At 34.2% G+C, this 19,075-nt stretch overlaps 1 protein-coding gene across 5 annotated transcripts in view; it reads right to left on the reverse strand.

Moving 5' to 3' along the window:
- EPHA5 (EPH receptor A5) overlaps window positions 1–19,075 on the reverse strand; it is a 356,553-nt gene that overhangs the window by 34,613 nt on the left and 302,865 nt on the right. For all 5 annotated transcript variants that reach the window (XM_047719425.1, XM_047719424.1, XM_047719422.1 and 2 more), the window contains 3 exons: window positions 12,821–12,888; window positions 10,970–11,095; window positions 6,350–6,535 (listed from right to left, as the gene is read on the reverse strand). In XM_047719425.1, coding sequence (XP_047575381.1) covers window positions 6,350–6,535; window positions 10,970–11,095; window positions 12,821–12,888 — 380 coding nt within the window. The remainder of the gene's footprint in view (window positions 1–6,349; window positions 6,536–10,969; window positions 11,096–12,820; window positions 12,889–19,075) is intronic.

Below are 19,075 nucleotides of genomic sequence, written 5' to 3' on the forward strand. Positions count from 1 at the left end.
TTGAAAATGTAAGAAGAAAGATACATCTGAGGTTATTTTACTACAATAGAAAAACTGAGTTTGTTTCCTTACTCTGCGACTTTTTTGGTGCTAACGTCCATCACAAATCCAAAAGAAGAGAGAATATGCCACCCCTGGCAAAGCAGTCCTTTTCCATAAGATACCTCAAAGTTAGGTGAAACAAACTTCGGGGAATGTGACTCTAGCCCTTGTTTTTCATAGCATTGCCCCAACAGCCTGGAGAGCTGTCATCCATTGGGAGCATATTAGAAATGCATAATCCCAGGGCTCGATCTGATCTAATGAAACACATTCTACATTTTACAATTTCCTCAGGGGCACATACAATTTTGAGAAACAGTAAACTAGGCCACATCACAGAAGTTGCAGCTAAATCTGGGCTTATTTTATTTGCATTGATTCCAGATGCTTTTCTGAAACCATTAGCTCATCAATAAACACTTGATACCAGTTAAGCCTCCATTCAGGGAGCATTTGATTTAGAAGCATCATAATTCACTGGAGAATAATTGTCATTGGGTTTCTCTTAGAAATATTTTACAAGACTTGTAAATAATTAAAAGTAAGCCTGTGCTTATACTTACATATCTACAGTTTTATTTCACTCAGTCATTCTGTTTGGGTTAGATTCCATTTAGTACACTAACACTTGCAGCTGTTTGAAATTACTTTTATTTTGACCCAGGGGGAAACTTGAGAAAACTCAAATATCATGGTTCAATTATTAATGGTTAATGGTCAACCAGAAAATGGAATCTTGTGCTTAGGACAGGAATAGATAATGCTTATTAAGGGGATAAGGAGGGGAGGACAAAGTATGGGGCAATGAGAAGGGTATTCATATTTTAATTCCATTATGGTCTTTAGTTGTTGGTTAACATTTTAGAGAAAAATCATTTATAACATTCCGTAATTTTAATTTTGGGAAAGATGATAAAGTAAAAAGTTGATATACCTTTCCTGAAAAAGGAGCATGAAAACACCAAATGTCTCTAAATAGAAACTCGAAACTTTCCATAATATCTTCTTTTATTCCAGATTGTTTACACAGATAAACTTTTTCAGTAGATGCTCATTTCTCAAATTAGGAATTAATTTGAGTTGTTCTGACATTACTGAAGGTAGATGATTACTTATGGAACAGAAATTATGAACTTTTCAGAGGAGGTGGGGAATCCGAGAATTAAGAAATCTGATAGTTTTCTTTTATTAATAATGAAAATAACTTTAAAAATACAATGATTAATTTACTAATAGTCAATCTATGAGACAATAAATTTTGTTTGTATAGTTCTATTTTATTTTTTTTTGATGAGCAAGAATTAGATTTTATCAGGAAGAATACTTATATATAGCTAATAATTATTTTACACATATTTCTTAAACTTCATTCTATGCCTTAACAAAGAAAAACAGGCACTGAATCAATGAGCTGGCTTTTATTTCTACTTCGGCTTTAGATTTGTTTCCATTGTGGTTTATCACTGGTTCGTAGAATTTATTTCCTTACGCGAAATGTACATTGTAAAATTCAAGTATACTTACACTTTAAAACATTTACATTTTTACATCTCAGGACTAAAGGTAAATCAGTCACTACATGCTTATAGGCCTCTCAAATGTAAGTTGTCTAAACTAAACTACTGATTACCAACCACAGTCTTGATTCTACTAGACTTTTCCCTATAAATGGCAATTCCTTTCTTTGAAGAACTAATGATAAATAATTAATAATTATTGACTGTTCTCTTTTTCTTACACTCCATATCTAAATCACAAGAAGCCTTTTTGTGATTGTCTTCAAAATATCTAAAGAATCCAAATACTACTCTCCATGCTAGATCAGCACCCTGATCTAGTCCATAATGAGGTATGAATAATGTCAGTGGCCTCCCCATGGTCTCCCTGCTTAAACATAGGCTCTTACTATCTATACTTAACATGGCAGCCAGACTGATCTTGTTAACACAGATATCAGATTCCATCACATCTTGGTGGAAAAGCTAAGACTAAAAGATGGTCTTTATAGGGACCAAATATTGTGCACCATCTCTCCTCCTACTACATCTCCAAGTTAAGTTCCTTCCAGATTCCTCTCCTTTTTTCCATTGAAGCAACACTACATCTTCAAGTTAAGTTCTTTCCAGACTCCTCTCCTTTGTTCCATTGAAGCAACAATGGCCTTGATATTTCTTGAACATCCCATGTAAGTTGCATTTAAGACTTGCTGGTGCTTATTTCTACAACATTCTGTCCCCAGATATTTGTAAGACCCACACCTTCACTTTATTCAAGCCTTACTAGAGAGGCCTTTAACTAAATAAAATAGAAATTACCAATCCTCAACAAAAGCAATCCCTTGTTTCCTCAACTAGCTTTATTTTCTTATTTAATATATTATAAATATATTTATTCATTTAGTTTCTGTCTCCCCACCCTAAGTAAACTTCATAAAGGCAGGAACTCAGTCTGTTTAATCTCTGATGTATCCTGATTAATAGCTATGGACATATATTAGGTGGTCAGTTAATATCTTTGAATAAATCAATGTTTGTCAAGTGTATACTGAATGACGAAATATGAGATTGGTAATGTACACTCTTTAAGAGCTTGGGTTTGGAAGTTATGTGAAAGTTTTAAAATGTGGCATTATTCTATGCTAGTTTTATGATACTAAATAAGGTATTTAACCTCTTTAAAGTTGATTTTTCCTATCTGTAAAATGAGAACAAATACTAGTGTTTAAACAATAGATTATTGTGCAGATTAAAGGAGATAATAAAGAGAATTAAGCTTAGTAAATTCTTAAAGTAATGTTAATGATTAGTAGTAGTAGTAAGTGTTATATAAAAGATCTTTTGAAAAGATTCTCAAGCTATTTCCTTCATATGAATTTTATTTTTTTTTTCAAAACAACCTTAGTTTTATAGGATAAAATTTTCAAAATAAAATATAAACTATGGGCGCCTGGGTGGCTCAGTGGGTTAAGCCGCTGCCTTCAGCTCAGGTCATGATCTTGGGGTCCTGGGATCGAGTCCCGCATCGGGTTCTCTGCTCAGCAGAGATCCTGCTTCCCTCTCTCTCTCTCTGCCTGCCTCTCCATCTACTTGTGATCTCTCTCTGTCAAATAAATAAATAAATAAATAAATCTTTAAATATATATATATATAAACTATATATCTTGCTAGTTTTAAATGTTTATATAAACACATCTAGTCATTCCACTTAGTTAATACAATTTATGTCTTTTTTTTTTTAATCACCTAATGTGTCTGGCCCTGTGATAGAGACTAGGGAGGCTATAAACATATATCAATTTCAAGTAGCTCATTTTGTAGTAAGGATGATAAAACATGTGGAGGGATAACTATGATATCACGCATAGCAAGATGAAGTGCTTGAGTATACAAGATCGAGTGTATAAGATTGTCCCTGGCTGGGGCGCCTGGGTGGCTCAGTGGGTTAAGCCGCTGCCTTCGGCTCAGGTCATGATCTCAGAGTCCTGGGATCGAGCCCCGCATTGGGCTCTCTGCTCAGCAGGGAGCCTGCTTCCTCCTCTCTCTCTGCCTGCCTCTCTGCCTGCTTGTGATCTCTCTGTCAAATAAATAAATAAAATCTTTAAAAAAAAAAAAAAAAAAAAAAAAAAAAAAAAAAAAGATTGTCCCTGGCTGAGAATTTACTCATTCAACAGATATATGAAATGCTACACATGCTGAGCACTGATCTAGGAACACACAGGTGAGCAAGACAACAAAAACCTGGGCGCTTTGAGGCTTAAATTCTAATGTAGAACCAGGAAGCTTTCCTTTACTGAGCTACTTGTGGATGGGAAGCTTTCCTTTACTGAGCCATCCAACATTATTTAGTGGTTCTTGTATGCAAGGCAGGCACTGAGAATAGAAAGAAAAAATGAAGATAAATGACAATGATCTCATGGATAAAGCCACATCTGAATTAATATTGAAGGTCAGGTAGAGCCAAGGTAAGTGGAGAGGACAGTTTATGGCTGAATGAAGTATTTCAAAGAAGTAGAACAAGGACTCGATAAGAGTTTTTCTGGAAAGGAAATAGTGAAATGTGGGATTATGGGCAAAATTACATGGGGTTAAGCATCAAAGTATATATACTTTGCTTCATTTTTTGCTTGTTTAGTGATGAATCATCAGAGGAAAGCAGTGATTTAGTAAAGTCTACCTTGGGGCAATATATGTATGGAATGGGCTAAGATAAGACAAAAGTGGGAAGGCTAGTTTGAGGATTGTTGAAATATCCCTGGAAAATATATAGTAAGAGCCTGTAAGATGGAAGTCACTTTAAAAGATAGGATGAAATACTATATTTGAAAAGTAATTGCAAATTTATCTAATAAGTCAGAATTGTCTATTTAAACAATCAGTTGTCATTGAATGTGCTATCTCTTCAGACATAGAAATAGAAACAAATAAGGAGAGATTTCTCTATGTTTCTCTAATATTTTGTTTAAAGTTATTACTTTTACAGAAGAACTTTATTTATTTGTACATGATCCTAGATTAAGAAATACAACTATGAATCATTTTAGGACTCAATAGAAGTATTCCTTTAGTCAACTTTGACAATAATTTCCACAAGTGGGGAAAGATAAATCTTAAAGAACTAAAGATGCTGCAATGGGAAAATTATTTTTCGTATTTTTCCTTTAATTTTGAATCTCTTCAAATCATAGAAGTTGGCACTGTATATATTACATTAAAGCATCTTGTATTGCGAATGAGCCAATTAAGCCAGGAACTGTGGGGTTCTTACATCATTTCTCAGGAAGTCTCTCAGGAATATATAAATATTTCTGATATGCCCTCTTTAACAACACATCACAGATGGAATTTGAATTCGGACTTGTGTTTCTGGCACGTAGAGCAGTGGTACAAGAAAGATGAAGGTTCATGATGACACCATCCATAGGTGTGCGACTTCAGACTCCCTACCTCAGCTACAATCAGAAAAATCATGAGATTTAGTTGCACTTATGTCTCATTATCTGTGTGCTGCAGGTTGAGAATAATTGTTGAATAAATTAGCATCAGATCAGAAAGCATGAAATTAAGGACACAAATAAAGTGAGTTGCAGCATGGTAAATTAAAAACAAGCTGAAGACTTCCTAGGCTGAACATCAAGAGGTACATTTATTAAGGGAAAATGCAGTTTGAGCTCACATAGAACAAAAAATAGGACAGAAATATTTTAAATATTTTCATTTTGCTTTATGTATATGTGTAGTTTCATGGCAGCAACAGCAAATAGAATATTTGATTAGGAGATTAGACATCTCCAATCTGTATTCCCAGCTCGAGTACTGTTTTTTAGACTAAAATTTATAAAATTTAGATATGATCATGTGTTCATAAAGGTTTCAAGTACATATAAAATAGATGACAAATTTAATTGACTTAATATGATAAATTTAGCTGTCTCAGTTTGTCTCAGTCAGGACCTATTCACAGTAAACAAGTTTTATAATAAATCAGCTGTCTATAAAAGGAAGTGAATATTAATTATAATAATTTTGGGGTGTTGCCCACTAGTATCTGATGCATTCACTTAGATTAAAATAAATATTTATTCACTACTCTAATTAGCTGCAGGTTTATTCACACACACACATACTCACAAATATATTTTATTTTTTTTTTAAAGATTTATTTATTTATTTATTTGACAGAGAGAGATCACAAGTAGATGGAGAGGCAGGCAGAGAGAGAGAGAGGGAAGCAGGATCTCTGCCGAGCAGAGAACCCGATGCGGGACTCGATCCCAGGACCCCGAGATCATGACCTGAGCCGAAGGCAGCGGCTTAACCCACTGAGCCACCCAGGCGCCCTACTCACAAATATATTTTAATTTAATCTGTTCATCAATCAGTTAGGTATGATGTCTCTCTTTTTTTAGTGATATTGGGGCTCAAAATGTTTAACTGACCATGGACTGGTTTAGCTTTAGGTATAATAGGTTTACATAAATATTTAAGACACTATCTGTATTTTCAAGGAAGAGACTTTTTTTTACTTTTTTTTTTGTAGCAAAAGAGACATATATGCAAAAGAGACAAAATTAAATGAAATATTTGAATAAGAGTTTTGGGCAAATGGAAGATCATTACAGATAACTGCAAAGATCAGCTTGGACAAGAATCTATTAAAATACAGGAAAATTATTATTAATTTTAGAGTCATTTTGAATAACATTGCTGTGGCTAATTTTCTTTTTTATCCTGAAATTAATAATAACCTAATAGAAGACACCCAGATATTCATGATACACACACACACACGTAATTTCTACTGTACTCACTTTTGGTCACAACACCTTCTAAGTGAATGATGTTAGGATGATCAAACTGCCCCATGATACTTGCTTCACCCAGGAAATCTCGGCGTTGCTTTTCTGTGTAGCCTACTTTCAGGGTTTTGATTGCCACAGATAATTCTCTTTTTCCTGGAAGTTTCAAACGTCCACTACAAACTTCACCAAATTCACCTTGTTATAAAGATGGAAAAACACAAAATTATTTCAAATCTTTACCCTAATATTATGCTAAAGTCCTAGAATATTAATGTTTAGACAAAACAGTATTAAAGGGGAGTCCAAACTTCATTATCAGTGGTAAGAGAATAAGTGGTGCTTTGGGAAAAATCGTCTACTGGTGATCATAAAACATTGGGGGTTATTAGCTTCATCCATCTCACTTACAAAAACCTTAATGAAAACATTAGAAAGAAATTGAATGTAACTGACTGAAAATCACTTCCCTCCTCCTTCTCTTTCTACGGTAGCAGTGACTTAATTAATAAGAACAGAAAAGGAAGAAAGTTTATGGAAGGACAAAAAGGAAATAATTTTAAGGAGGAGATGATTCATAAACAGAGTAACCGAGTGCTTAAACTATGTAAATAGTTTCGGGTACTACAAATTATATATGGAATATAAAAATAGTAGATAATAAAATCCTATGTTTGAATATACATATTTTTGCTGTGTTTTTTTTTAATTTTATTAAACAAACACTTGCTGGTTTAAAGATTTTATTTTTTTATTTGTCAGAGAGAGAGAGAGAGAGAGCACAAGCAGGGGGAGTGGCAGACAGAGGGAGAAGCAGGCTCCCTGCTGAGAAAGGAGCCCAATGCAGGACTTGGTCCCAGAATCCTGGGATCATGACCTGAGCCAAAGGCAGATGCTTAACCAACTCAGCCACCCAGGAGTCTCACATTCTCGGGTTGAAATATGAGCTCCACAGACGGAAGCATTAAAATATGACAAATAACATACCACTTTAAAAGTAAGTCAGTTATAAAAGATTTAAAAATATTCTATGTTACATCAGGACATTAAAAAAAAAAGATCAGGATATTGACATGGTATATTCTATAATATAAACACAAATTAAAAGAAAAGAGAAAGGACCCCAAAAGATAAAATCATGAATGATAGAAAAGAGATCACAACCAACACCACAGAAATACAAACAATAACAAGAGAATATTATGAAAAATTATATGACAACAAACTGGGAAATCTGGAAGAAATGGACAATTTCTTAGAAACTTACAAACTACCAAAACTGAGAAAGGAAAAAATAGAAAATTGGAACAGACTCATAACCAGAAAAGAAACTGAATCAGTAATCAAAAATCTCCCAACAAACAAAAGTCCTAGGCCACATGCCTTCTCCAGGGAATTCTACCAAACATTTTAAGAAGAGCTAATGCCTAAAAAAATAAAATAAAATAAAATAAAATAAAATAAAATAAAAAGAAGAGCTAAGTCTATTCTGCTCAAACTCTTCCAAAAACAGAAATGGGAAGAGAGTGAAAAAAGAAAAAAAGAAAAAAAAAAAAGAAAGAAAGAAAAGAAAAAGAAAAAAGAAAGAAATGGAAGGAAAACTTCCAAACTCATTCTATAAAGTTAGCATAATTTTGATCCCCAAACAAGACAAAGACCCACTAAAAAGGGAAAATAGAAGCCACTATCTCTCATAAACATGGATGCAAAAATTCTCAATAAAATACTAGCAAATCAGATTCAACAGTACATTTAAGGAATTATTCACCACAATCAAGTGTGGTTTATTCCTGGGCTGTAGGGGTGGTTCAATATTCACAAATCAATCAACATGATACAATACATTAATAAAAGAGAGGATAAGAACCATATGATCCTGTCAATAGATGCAGAAAAAGCATTTGACAAAATACAGCATCCTTTCCTGATACAAACCCTCAACAAAGTAGGGTTAGATGGAACAAACCTCAACATCATAAGGCCATATATGAAAGACCTACAGCTAATATCATCCTCAGGGGGAACACTGAGAGCCTTTCTCCTATTGTGAGGAACAAGACAAGGATGTCCACTCTCACCATTACTTTAACACAGTACTGGAAGTCTTAGCCTCAGCAATCAGGTAACAAAAAGGAAGGCAAGGAAGAAGTCAAACTTTCATTATTTGCAGGTGAAATGACACTCTGTGTAGACAACCTGAAAGACTCCACCAAAAAATTGCTAGAACTCATACACGAATTAAGCAAATTTGCAGGATTTAAAATCAACATACAGAAATCCATTGCATATCTATACATCAATAACAAAGCAGCAGAAAAAGAAATCTAAGAATCAATCCCATTTGCAACTTCACCAAAAACAATAAGATACCTAGGAATAAATCTAACTAAAGAAGTAAAAGATCTGTATTCTAATAACTATAGAACACTTGTGAAAGAAATTGAAGAGGACACAAAGAAATAGAAAAGCATTCCATATTCACGAACTGGAAGAACAAATATTGTTAAAATGTCTATAATACCCAAAGCAATCTACAGATTTATTGCAATCCTTATCACAATGTCAAAACCATTTTTCAAAGAACTAGAACCAATAATCCTAAAATTTGTATGGAACCACAGAAAACTTTGAATAGACAAAGCATTCTGAAAAAGAAAAACAAAACTTGAAGCACCATAATTTCAGACTTCAAACTACATTACAATGCTGTAGTGATTAAGACAGTATGGAACTGGGCGCCTGGGTGGCTCAGTGGGTTAAGCCGCTGCCTTCGGCTCAGGTCATGATCTCAGGGTCCTGGGATCGAGCCCCGCATCGGGTTCTCTGCTCAGCAGGGAGCCTGCTTCCCTCTCTCTCTCTCTCTCTCTCTGCCTGCCTCTCTGTCTGCTTGTGCTCTCTCTCTGTCAAAAATAAATAAATAAAATCTTAAAAAAAAAAAAAAAAGACAGTATGGTACTGGCACAAAAACTGACACGTACATCAACGGAACTGAAAAGAAAACCCAGAAATGGACCCACAACTCAATGGTCAACTAATCTTTGACAAAGCAGGAAAGAATGTTAAATGCAAAAAAGACAGTCTCTTCAACAAATGGTGATGGGAACATAAGACAGCCACATTCAAAAGAATGAAACTGGACCACTTTCTGACACCATACACAAAAATAAATTCAAAATGGATAAAAGACCCTAATGTGAGACAGGAAACCATCAAAGTACTAGAGGAAAACACTAGAGGAAAACAAAGAGGTTTCGACCTCTTTGACTTTGCAGTAGGAACTTCTTACTAGACACATCACCACAGGCAAGGGAAACAAAAGCAAAAATGAACTGTTGTGACCTCATCAAGTTAAAAAACTTCTGCACAGCAAAGGAAACAATCAACAAAACTGAAAGGTATCCTATGGAATGGGAGAAGATATTTACAAATGATATATCTGATAAAGGGTTAGTATCCAAAATCTACAAAGAACTTATCAAACTTAACACCCGACAAACAAATAACCCAGTCAAAAACTAGACATGAATAGATACTTTCCCAAAGAAGACATCCAGATGGCTAATGGACACATGAAAAGATGCTCAATATTACTCATAATCAGGAAAATACAAATCAAAACCACAATGAGATATCACCTCACACCTCTCGGGATGGCTAAAATTAACAACACAAGAAATAACAGGAGTTGGTAAGGATGCTGAGAAAGGGGAACTGTCTTTCACTGTTGGTGGGAATGCAAACTGGCGCAGCCATTCTGAACAGTGGAGGTTCCTGAAAATGTTAAAAATAGAACTATCCTACAGTCTAGCAATTTCCCTGCTAGGTATTTACCCAAAGGATAAAAAAAAATACAGTTTCAAACAGATTCAAAATTATATATGCACCCTGATGTTTATAGCAGCATTATCAACAATAGCCAAACTATGGAGAGAGCCCAAATGTCCACTGACTGATGAATGAATATATTATATACAATGGAATATAACTCAGCCATAAAAAAAAATGAAATCTTGTCATTTACAATGACATGGATGGAGCTAGAATGCATTATGCTACGTAAAATAAAATAGGTCAGAGAAAGAGAAATGCCGTATGATTTCACTTACACGTGGAATTCAAGAAAGAAAACAGATGAACATAAGGGAAGGGGGAAAAGGAAAAAAGGAGGGACAGAAACAACCCATAAGAGACTCTTTTTTTAAAAAGATTTTATTTATTTGAGAGAGAAAGAGACAGAGAGAGTGAAAGAAAGAACACAGCTGGGGTGAGGGGCAGAGGGAGAAACAGACTCCCTGGGAGTCCAATGCAGGGCTCAATCCTGGAACTCTAGGACCATGACCTGAGCTAAAGGCAGACACTTAACCAGCTAAGCCCCCTAGGTGTCCTGCCATAAGAGACTCTTAAGGATAGAGAACAAAATGAAGATTGATGAGGGGAAGTCGGTGAGGGGTGAGCTAGATGGGTGATGGGCACTAAGGAGGGCACTTGTTAGGATGAGCACTGGGAATTGTATATAAGTGATGGATCACTGAATTCTACTCCAGAAACAAATATTGCATTGTATATTAACTACTCAAATTTTGTATGAAAAATAGAAATAAATAAAAGTATGAGTTAAACACACTATTATACCTGCTCCAATAACTCTTTGAATGGTGATACATGAAGCTTCTATCTCCTTGGCGAATTCATGGACAGCTTGATTGGGATCCTCATAGGTGTGTGGATCAATATAAGTTCTTACTCCTGGCAGCTTAACTGGAAAAATAAATGTGCATTAAAATATAACCGTTTGTAAGGATGAATGAAATCAGACATTATTAATCCCTAATCCCTTAAATCCCTAATTCCTAGAAATGCCTAAGCTGTAAGGACAGCCCCCACCCCCCTCAGTTATAGGAGTCATTTGTATAGCTATGTCATCATTATAATTGTAGAAATCTGGATTGCTGGTATGTACAAGAAATTCATATATGACAACATATATGGATATTATCTTTCAACAATAATGTTCATAGAGTCAGTCTCCAAGGCAAACTAAGATGAGTTTGTTTCCTACACTGGGCAATGAAAGGCTGTGAGTTGCTGTTTTGTTATTCTGTTTCACTTAAAATGCTATCATAGATGAATTTTGATTTTACAAAAAAATAATTTAAAATAATTTTTCTGGTGCTTTGGTCCAGTAAGACTAACACAGAAGTCAAAAGAAAAAGGTAAATTCTATCTCTCACTCTACCCCTGTTACTTCATGGCTTTAACTAAGACTCTATGATTCTATGAGCCTCAGTTTCATTACATTTAATGGCTACCAATTTCACAAGTTGCTTTTTTTTTTTTTTAAGGATAAATAGCATTAAATAGGATAGGACCTATGAAAACAGATTCAATGCTTTGCAGCATGAATTATGGCTTCAATGATTTTGACTTTTATGGTCATAGCAGAGTGACAAAAACAAAAGAAATTATTTTTATTTACTTGCCAAATCAACTAATGCCATACTATTTATGAAAAATGCACATTTTATTTTTTTTTAAAGATTTTATTTATTTGACAGAGAGAGACCACAAGTGGACAGAGAGGCAAGCAGAGAGAGAGAGGAGGAAACAGGCTCCCTACGGAGCAGAGAGCCCGATGCGGGACTCGATCCCAGGACCCTGAGATCATGACCCCAGCCGAAAGCAGCGGCCTAACCCACTGAGCCACCCAGGTGCCCCCACATTTTATTTTTTTTTAAATATTATTTATTTGACAGAGAGAGACACAGCAAGAGAGGGAACATAAGCAGGGCAAGTGGGAGAGGTAGAAGCAGGCTTCCAGCTGAGCAGGGAGCCAGAGCGGGCCTCAATCCCAAGACCTGGGATCATGACCTGAGCTAAAGGCAGTGGCTTAACAACTGAGCCACCCAGGTTCCCCCCAAAATGCACATTTTAAAATACCATTAATTTGAACTCACTTAGTCTAGTTTTTAAAGTATGGTATCAAAACTTGATTTTCTGTGTTTTTAAAAAGGATAGTCTTTTTCAAATCATTGAATGAAGATTGTTGCTATAGAACCTGCACAGGAAATTCCTGCTAAAGTGCTAGAAAAAGAAGAAAGATACTGAGAAATTTTATTTGCTTCTTCCAATGGTGTTATTTAATGATAACTTTCTACTGACTCTGCTGGAAGAAATTAGAATTGGCCTGGAAATTTGGTTTGCACTATAATAGCTTTTTATAATGATTGAGAAGATGTTGTTTTTTTTTTAAATGATAATGAAGGTTTGTTTTAAAAAATTGAATAAATCATCCAGCTGTTGTCTAGAGTCAGGCAGCAATGCCCCCAAGCCCATATGCTTTACAGGAACATAATAGAACACTTAAATTTTTTTAAACACAATATTTTGGTCAGTTATTACAAATATCTTTGTCTGAAAGTACATAAAAATAAAAATAAAACCTCCTCTATTTTGTTTTCTCTTGATTTTTTATAATTTGCTTACTGTGCCCATTATGAAAATGCATCTTTTCCTCTTCCGGATCTTGTTTTGCTTTGCTGTAACCACACCGCCTGGAACAGAGGAAGCTACAATTAGCCACATCTCCAAGTGTTGAATCACATGAAGCCCAGAAGCTCAAAATGCAATTGAAATGATTGCAGCCCTAACTGATTTTCACACTAGTAGCATGAAAAAACACCAGTCCTTCTTTTGGATGAACGATATTTCCGCCATCCGTATCTCTCAGTCTTGCCCAGATTTCACTGAGAAGTCAGAAGCCATCCAAGTCCATTTTTTTTTTTTTATTCTACCATACACCACACTCCAGATATTTTCTGCTTCCTTTCTTTCTTTATCACTTTTTTTTTGCCACCTCAGAAGCCTTTTTACAGAATGCACCACCCAAAATATGTCTCTGATTCAATAGTGTCCTCCTTTCAGTATCTTACTCTATCATTTTATTTTTTTTTCCCTCTTGTTGGGATCTTTCTCCTCTCAGTCCACTTAGATCACTACCAATTCACCAAACCTGCAACCCTTCTCAGTTCAGCTGCACTCCCCAAATCTTATTCTCTCCTATTTTACTTAACTACTTACTAATTTCAGTGTCCTCGCAACCTGTTCTTGTTACTAAAAAAAATCTGCTCTTTGAGGTTCACGAAGGACATAGTCACCTCGTGACTTTATCTTAGTTTTTAATTATTCATGATGGTCTGAAATCTCTGACTACTCCTTTCCTGATGCTTCTAGCTCCTCCCCTCATTTATGTGAACTTCTCTGGTTCTCTACTGTCAATTCACTCATTTCCGTCAATTTAATTAATACCTCCCTTCTGGTTTAATTCTTTTGAGAGCTATACTCTTATTCCATCACAGGTTTATTTTATAGGGATATTCCATTGGCATACAGACTCAACAGATGTGAAAAACCAATCAGTATACTTCTCTTTACTTTCAGTCTTGATCAGTTGCCTTCTTTTTCTGTTAACAACACTGGCAAGGCCTTGGCCCCTTTAGGAACAAAGCCTTATCCTTGTGTACTTCACAGCAAATTAGTTGTCAAATCCCAAGCATTGTATAACATAAAAGTCTTACAATTCATCTCTTCTTTTTCATTAGCTCTTCTGGTTCTTCAATTAAGGCTTTGTTATTTTTCATTTGGATTGCTGTAAGTGCCTCCAAACTGATGCTCCTGCATTCTGCAACTATTTTCCCAAACTCTACTAGACCTGGCTGTAGCCAAATTACCATAAATAAGGTTACTTTTCTACTTTGTTGTCTCCTAAGTCTTTAATCAATCAATGAGATAAAGATTTCTAAACATAGCCCTAATGCCTATTTCCTACGCTACCTCTGTTATCTTCAAGTACACAGGACTATAGGTTCTCAGGTTCTCAAGATCTTTCTCCATGCTTCCACACATTTGCATATACTTGTTCCCACAACTAAGATATTCTTCCTAACAATTTTCAATTATCAAAGTCCAGTTCAATTTTTGCCTTCTTTGTGGTTTTCTTTCTTCCTGATACCCCAACTTAATGCAATCTTTCCCCATGGGAACCTAACAGTTTTCTGTACTCCTGTCTCATTGCGATTCCCGTTTCAATGCAACATAATCATTTTGTATGTCTTCTGGTTCTTTTACTATTTGCCAGTTTTGTAAATGACAGTAGATAGCATTTATCTATAAATTTCTGTAGTGACCTAGCGCCTATGTCAGAGCTGGCACCAAAAATATTTGTCACATTGATGAATGAATAAATGAATGAGTGAATGATATGTTGGTTGCATCTACACAATGACGAGTATTTGCAAAGTTGATGAATACTAAGTTGATGTGGTACATGATAAAACATTAAAACAACTGACTCAAATGAAAATATTTAAACTATTTTAGTGAAAGTCTAGGGAAGTGAATTTACTGTTCATAAGGTCTCATAACAAAATTGAGTTTATTAAAAGCAAAATTTCCATTCATTTCTAAATAAAGAAAATACAAGCAAAATGACAGATTGACAAATAATTTCATTATAAAATTGGTTGAAAACTATGTGTTGTAAATGAAGTGTCCAATCCACACATACAAATGAGAACTTCCCCTTGTTTACATATTCTATATTTCTTTAATATATGTGTATTTTGATATAGAAATGAAACCTATTTTATTCTATATCATTTCTAGTGTATAACTACATATATATCATACAAAGTAGATAACACAACCCGTCTCTGTGTCATTTTTGAATGAAAAATACAATTATTTTGTTTAATCATGTTAACAAACTGACAGTTTATTAATAAAATACAGCTAAGTGATATTTGAGGAAATCTGAAATATCCTTAATAGGAATGCTGTTCTTGGGTGAAGAAAAATACACAATGGGGATTTGGTGGCTTTTCAAATTTTATTCATAACACTTAGATAGCTGCTTTGTCATCCAAGAGTCCTTAAGACATCTTGAATTAAATCACTGCAGTGAAATGGAGAGGGAAAAAAATACATAAAATCATACTAAAACTACATTTGGTCTGACATTTAAGTTATTTTAACGCACTGTTCATAATTTTTCTAGATACATTATTCTTTCAATCTTTAATATATGTGTCTCTAGAGAGAAGTTATTGATACTATTTAAAATCAATGTTCTAACTAAAATTGTGTGAAATCACCCTGAGATTTAGGTTATTTAAATAACACTGACAAAAAAACCTTTGTTAGAAGAATTCTAAAGAGACCTGAAAAGTATACAACTTCTTGCAGTTTACTTTAGAAAACAAACATCCATTCTACCTTCAACTCCTCTGCTTTCAAAAGGAAAAAAAAATAATAATAAGCTTTCAAATTTGTATCTTCAAATAGTCTTTATCATTAAATAAGCCTCATGGATTTTTAAATTGCATGCAAATTCCTCATATGAAAATGGAAATAAAACTTTGGATCTCATCTAAAAAGTGGTCTGGGAATACCTTGGTGAGGACTGGTTAACATTTTAATACCTAAGGTGAGAGTCAGGAGGGCAATAGAAAGGAGTTATTTTTGACTATGGGCTTCTCTAGAGCTCAGTAACATATACGGCTGTATGCCACATTAACATATAAAATTAAGTTCTGGAACCCCCAAAGCATCATTAAAACAAGCCTCAACAAGATACAGCAAGTAAAAGTGCAGCTGGCAGAGACTGGCACTCGAGCAGTGGTTCAGCCTCACTAACAGAGCACTGCAGGATGACTGCTCATTCAGTATCATCTTCTGTACCTGCTCCAGATGCATAATTTTAACCCATCAGACACAGTCAATAAATATGCCATTCTATACATAAATTATGCTTCCTACCCTCTGGAACTGATTTTTTTTTTTTTTCTGAATGGAAAAGAAACAGTTTCTTCATTTTGCTCCCTATCACCATTTTAATGAGCTTTGATATCGCTGTACTAAAAATATCTGGAGTGTTTTCAATTAGGGAAATCATCTTCTTGTCATTTTTACTTATGTTTTCCTAGAAAACAATGTTGTCTTACTGTTTAGCAGTAGAGGTGGCCATGAGAATGTAGGTGTGATTCATACTCATTAATTAATATTCGTTAAGAAGTCCTAGAGAGACAATGTGTAAATATAATAATGACTTTGATAGGTTATTTAGAAACCAGCCTATTTTCTCCCATAGTTGTTCTAAGAATTTAGGTAACACATCCTTGAGGATACTAATTCTGATCTTCAAAATTTAGTCCCAATCAGAAATGATCCAAATTTGGATATTTGAAATTTCCATAATACATGAAAGTATTTCCATAATACATTTATGTATGGATGGATGCGCCAATAAGTAATTTAATTCTTGGATGTCAATTAAGAATTTGATAATAAATTAGATTATGAATGTCAAGGCCACCAGAGGACCAAGCAATGCATAGAATTAGTACTTTACTAAATGGCACCCTTATGACTAATGAGGAAAGATGAGTGAAAGCAATAGCCAAATGAGATTGTAAATCCTTATTCAACTACAGCTTCCAGAGAATCAGTTTTCCATTTCTTTAGCCTACAGAAAAAAACAAAAAACAAAACAAAACAAAAACAAACACAAACAAACAAAAAACCGCTTTTCTTCCTGCTGAATTCTGTATCAGGTGGGGAGGGATAAAGAAATAGTTCTGCATTTTCATTTTTCTGAAAGAGTGAGCATATGCAGTCCCTAGGTCAGAAATGAAAACTTCTATGTTGCCTCCCTGTTTTCCAGATTAAGAAATGCCTTACCTATATTTTAGAGCCAAAAAATAAAATTCAAAAGGCAACAAATAGCAGTATGTTTTACTTATGGAAAATAAAATCTTGTAATTTAAACCTCTTTAAAAACCACACTTCTCCTGATGTGCACACTCTCCTATTCTTACATGATAATGACCTTAACCACTGCATAATTTGTTTAAGAATTTTATTGCTAACATCTTAAAAAGAATAAGTTACAGCTTCTGAGGAAGGAGTTGGACTTTTTCACTTCAGGATTCTCTCCAACTAAACAAAACTAGTTTTAATGAAAACTCAGCTAATTCAGCCTCATAAAATAAAGAAGCATATGAATACCAGCTTATTAATATATTTAATGAATACTAGAAACAAATTAACTTTTGTTTTACAGGATGATACTCTTCAATAAGAATGCAATTGAAAATGTACTGAAATGAGATTTTGAATATTAAGCTGTGTTGTTTGCAGGTCCTTGACTCTCGTTCATACATTCCTCATTCATATACTAGGGGTACTGTGATTTTTGAGGTCTTCACAGATAGATTTAAGTTATACAAAAAAATCTATTACTGTTTACTGAAAATTCTCAAGCACTCTTCTCAAGAGAAATGTATTCATGCTGAAAATCACACTTTCCTTGGGATATGGGAATGAAGTGATTATACCACACAAAATGTAGGCTTAGCTTGCAAAGTTCCCGTCTCACATTCTATCAGAATACTAACCACTCTATGATTAAAGGCAACACGAGACACTAACTTATTTCTTATTTTATGTCTTACATCCCATTTTTAATTTCCATATTCTAAAAGACAAAGACAAAAAGAATACAGCCTCCAAAATAGCATAGTACATATGAATTGGTAAATTTTTGACTAATGAACTCTTCAGATCATTTTAGAATTAGCAATAGGAAGACTTGAACACTTTCAAATACTCAAAGATGAATTGTAAACTTTTCAACATGGAGTTAAATTTTAATTGAATTAGAATATTGATATAAAAACCCATTTCATAAAGTATGACATGTGAAGACTGTCTCCCTGTTTTCAATAAATCTTGTTCTAATGTAAGATTAGGTAATATCCTATTAATTTTTAAACTATTTCATGAATATGACTATTGGATTTCTCAATTAGAGTAGGTCCACAAATATCTTCTACAATATCGCCTATTTGAGGTTCCACAAGTATTATAAAAAGAATTTGGGAGCAGTTCATTGTTATGTTTTATACAGCAAGTCTTCAATTGGAATTTAATATATTCTCTGTATTGCAATGGCATGTCTTACATCTGCCTGCTATGAGCACTTCAAATGGGGGTCTAGAATTATAAGGGATAATTTTATATTCTCTGTCTCTCTTCTAATTCTATAAAATGCGATAGTACTTCCACATACAGTCCCTGACAGAAATGTTGTGAAGATGAATGAAATAATCTCTGTTGTATGTATGTGGAAATAAAAATTTGCTCACTTTAAATTTTAAGAAATATGCACTTCATATGAATATTCACTTCACATAGAGAAAGAAAAATAGTTCATTGAAACATTAAGATAATGGTTTGTTTTCATTTTTGTTTTTTTAAGTAGATACCATGCCCAGCATGGAGCTCAGTGTGGGTCTTGAACTCAGGACCCTGAAATCAAGACCTAAGATGGAGATGGGAGCTGAGATCAAGAGTCAGATGCTTAATTGACTGAGCCACCCATGTACCCCAATGTCATATTTCAATATAATTTGTGATCTTTGTAGTCAGAGAAATTTGTTTTTGTTTCTGTTTTGGTCTAATTTCTGCATTAGTTTTTCCCTCACATCTCTGATTAATAATATTTTTAAAAATCTCTAAAAAGTGAGATTGATTTCCTGATTACAGGACAGGTAAATGAACCTTTAATACCTCTGTTTTCAGAATATAAAACTCTATTTCCCTTGCCACTAGAACACTTCAGAAAAGCAGTAAGTGATAAGAAGACATTGGAAAAACATGAAAATTAATGAATGAATAAAATAA

This window comes from Lutra lutra, chromosome 2 (genome assembly GCF_902655055.1).
Source record: "Lutra lutra chromosome 2, mLutLut1.2, whole genome shotgun sequence".
In the NCBI taxonomy this organism is placed as follows: domain Eukaryota; kingdom Metazoa; phylum Chordata; class Mammalia; order Carnivora; family Mustelidae; genus Lutra; species Lutra lutra.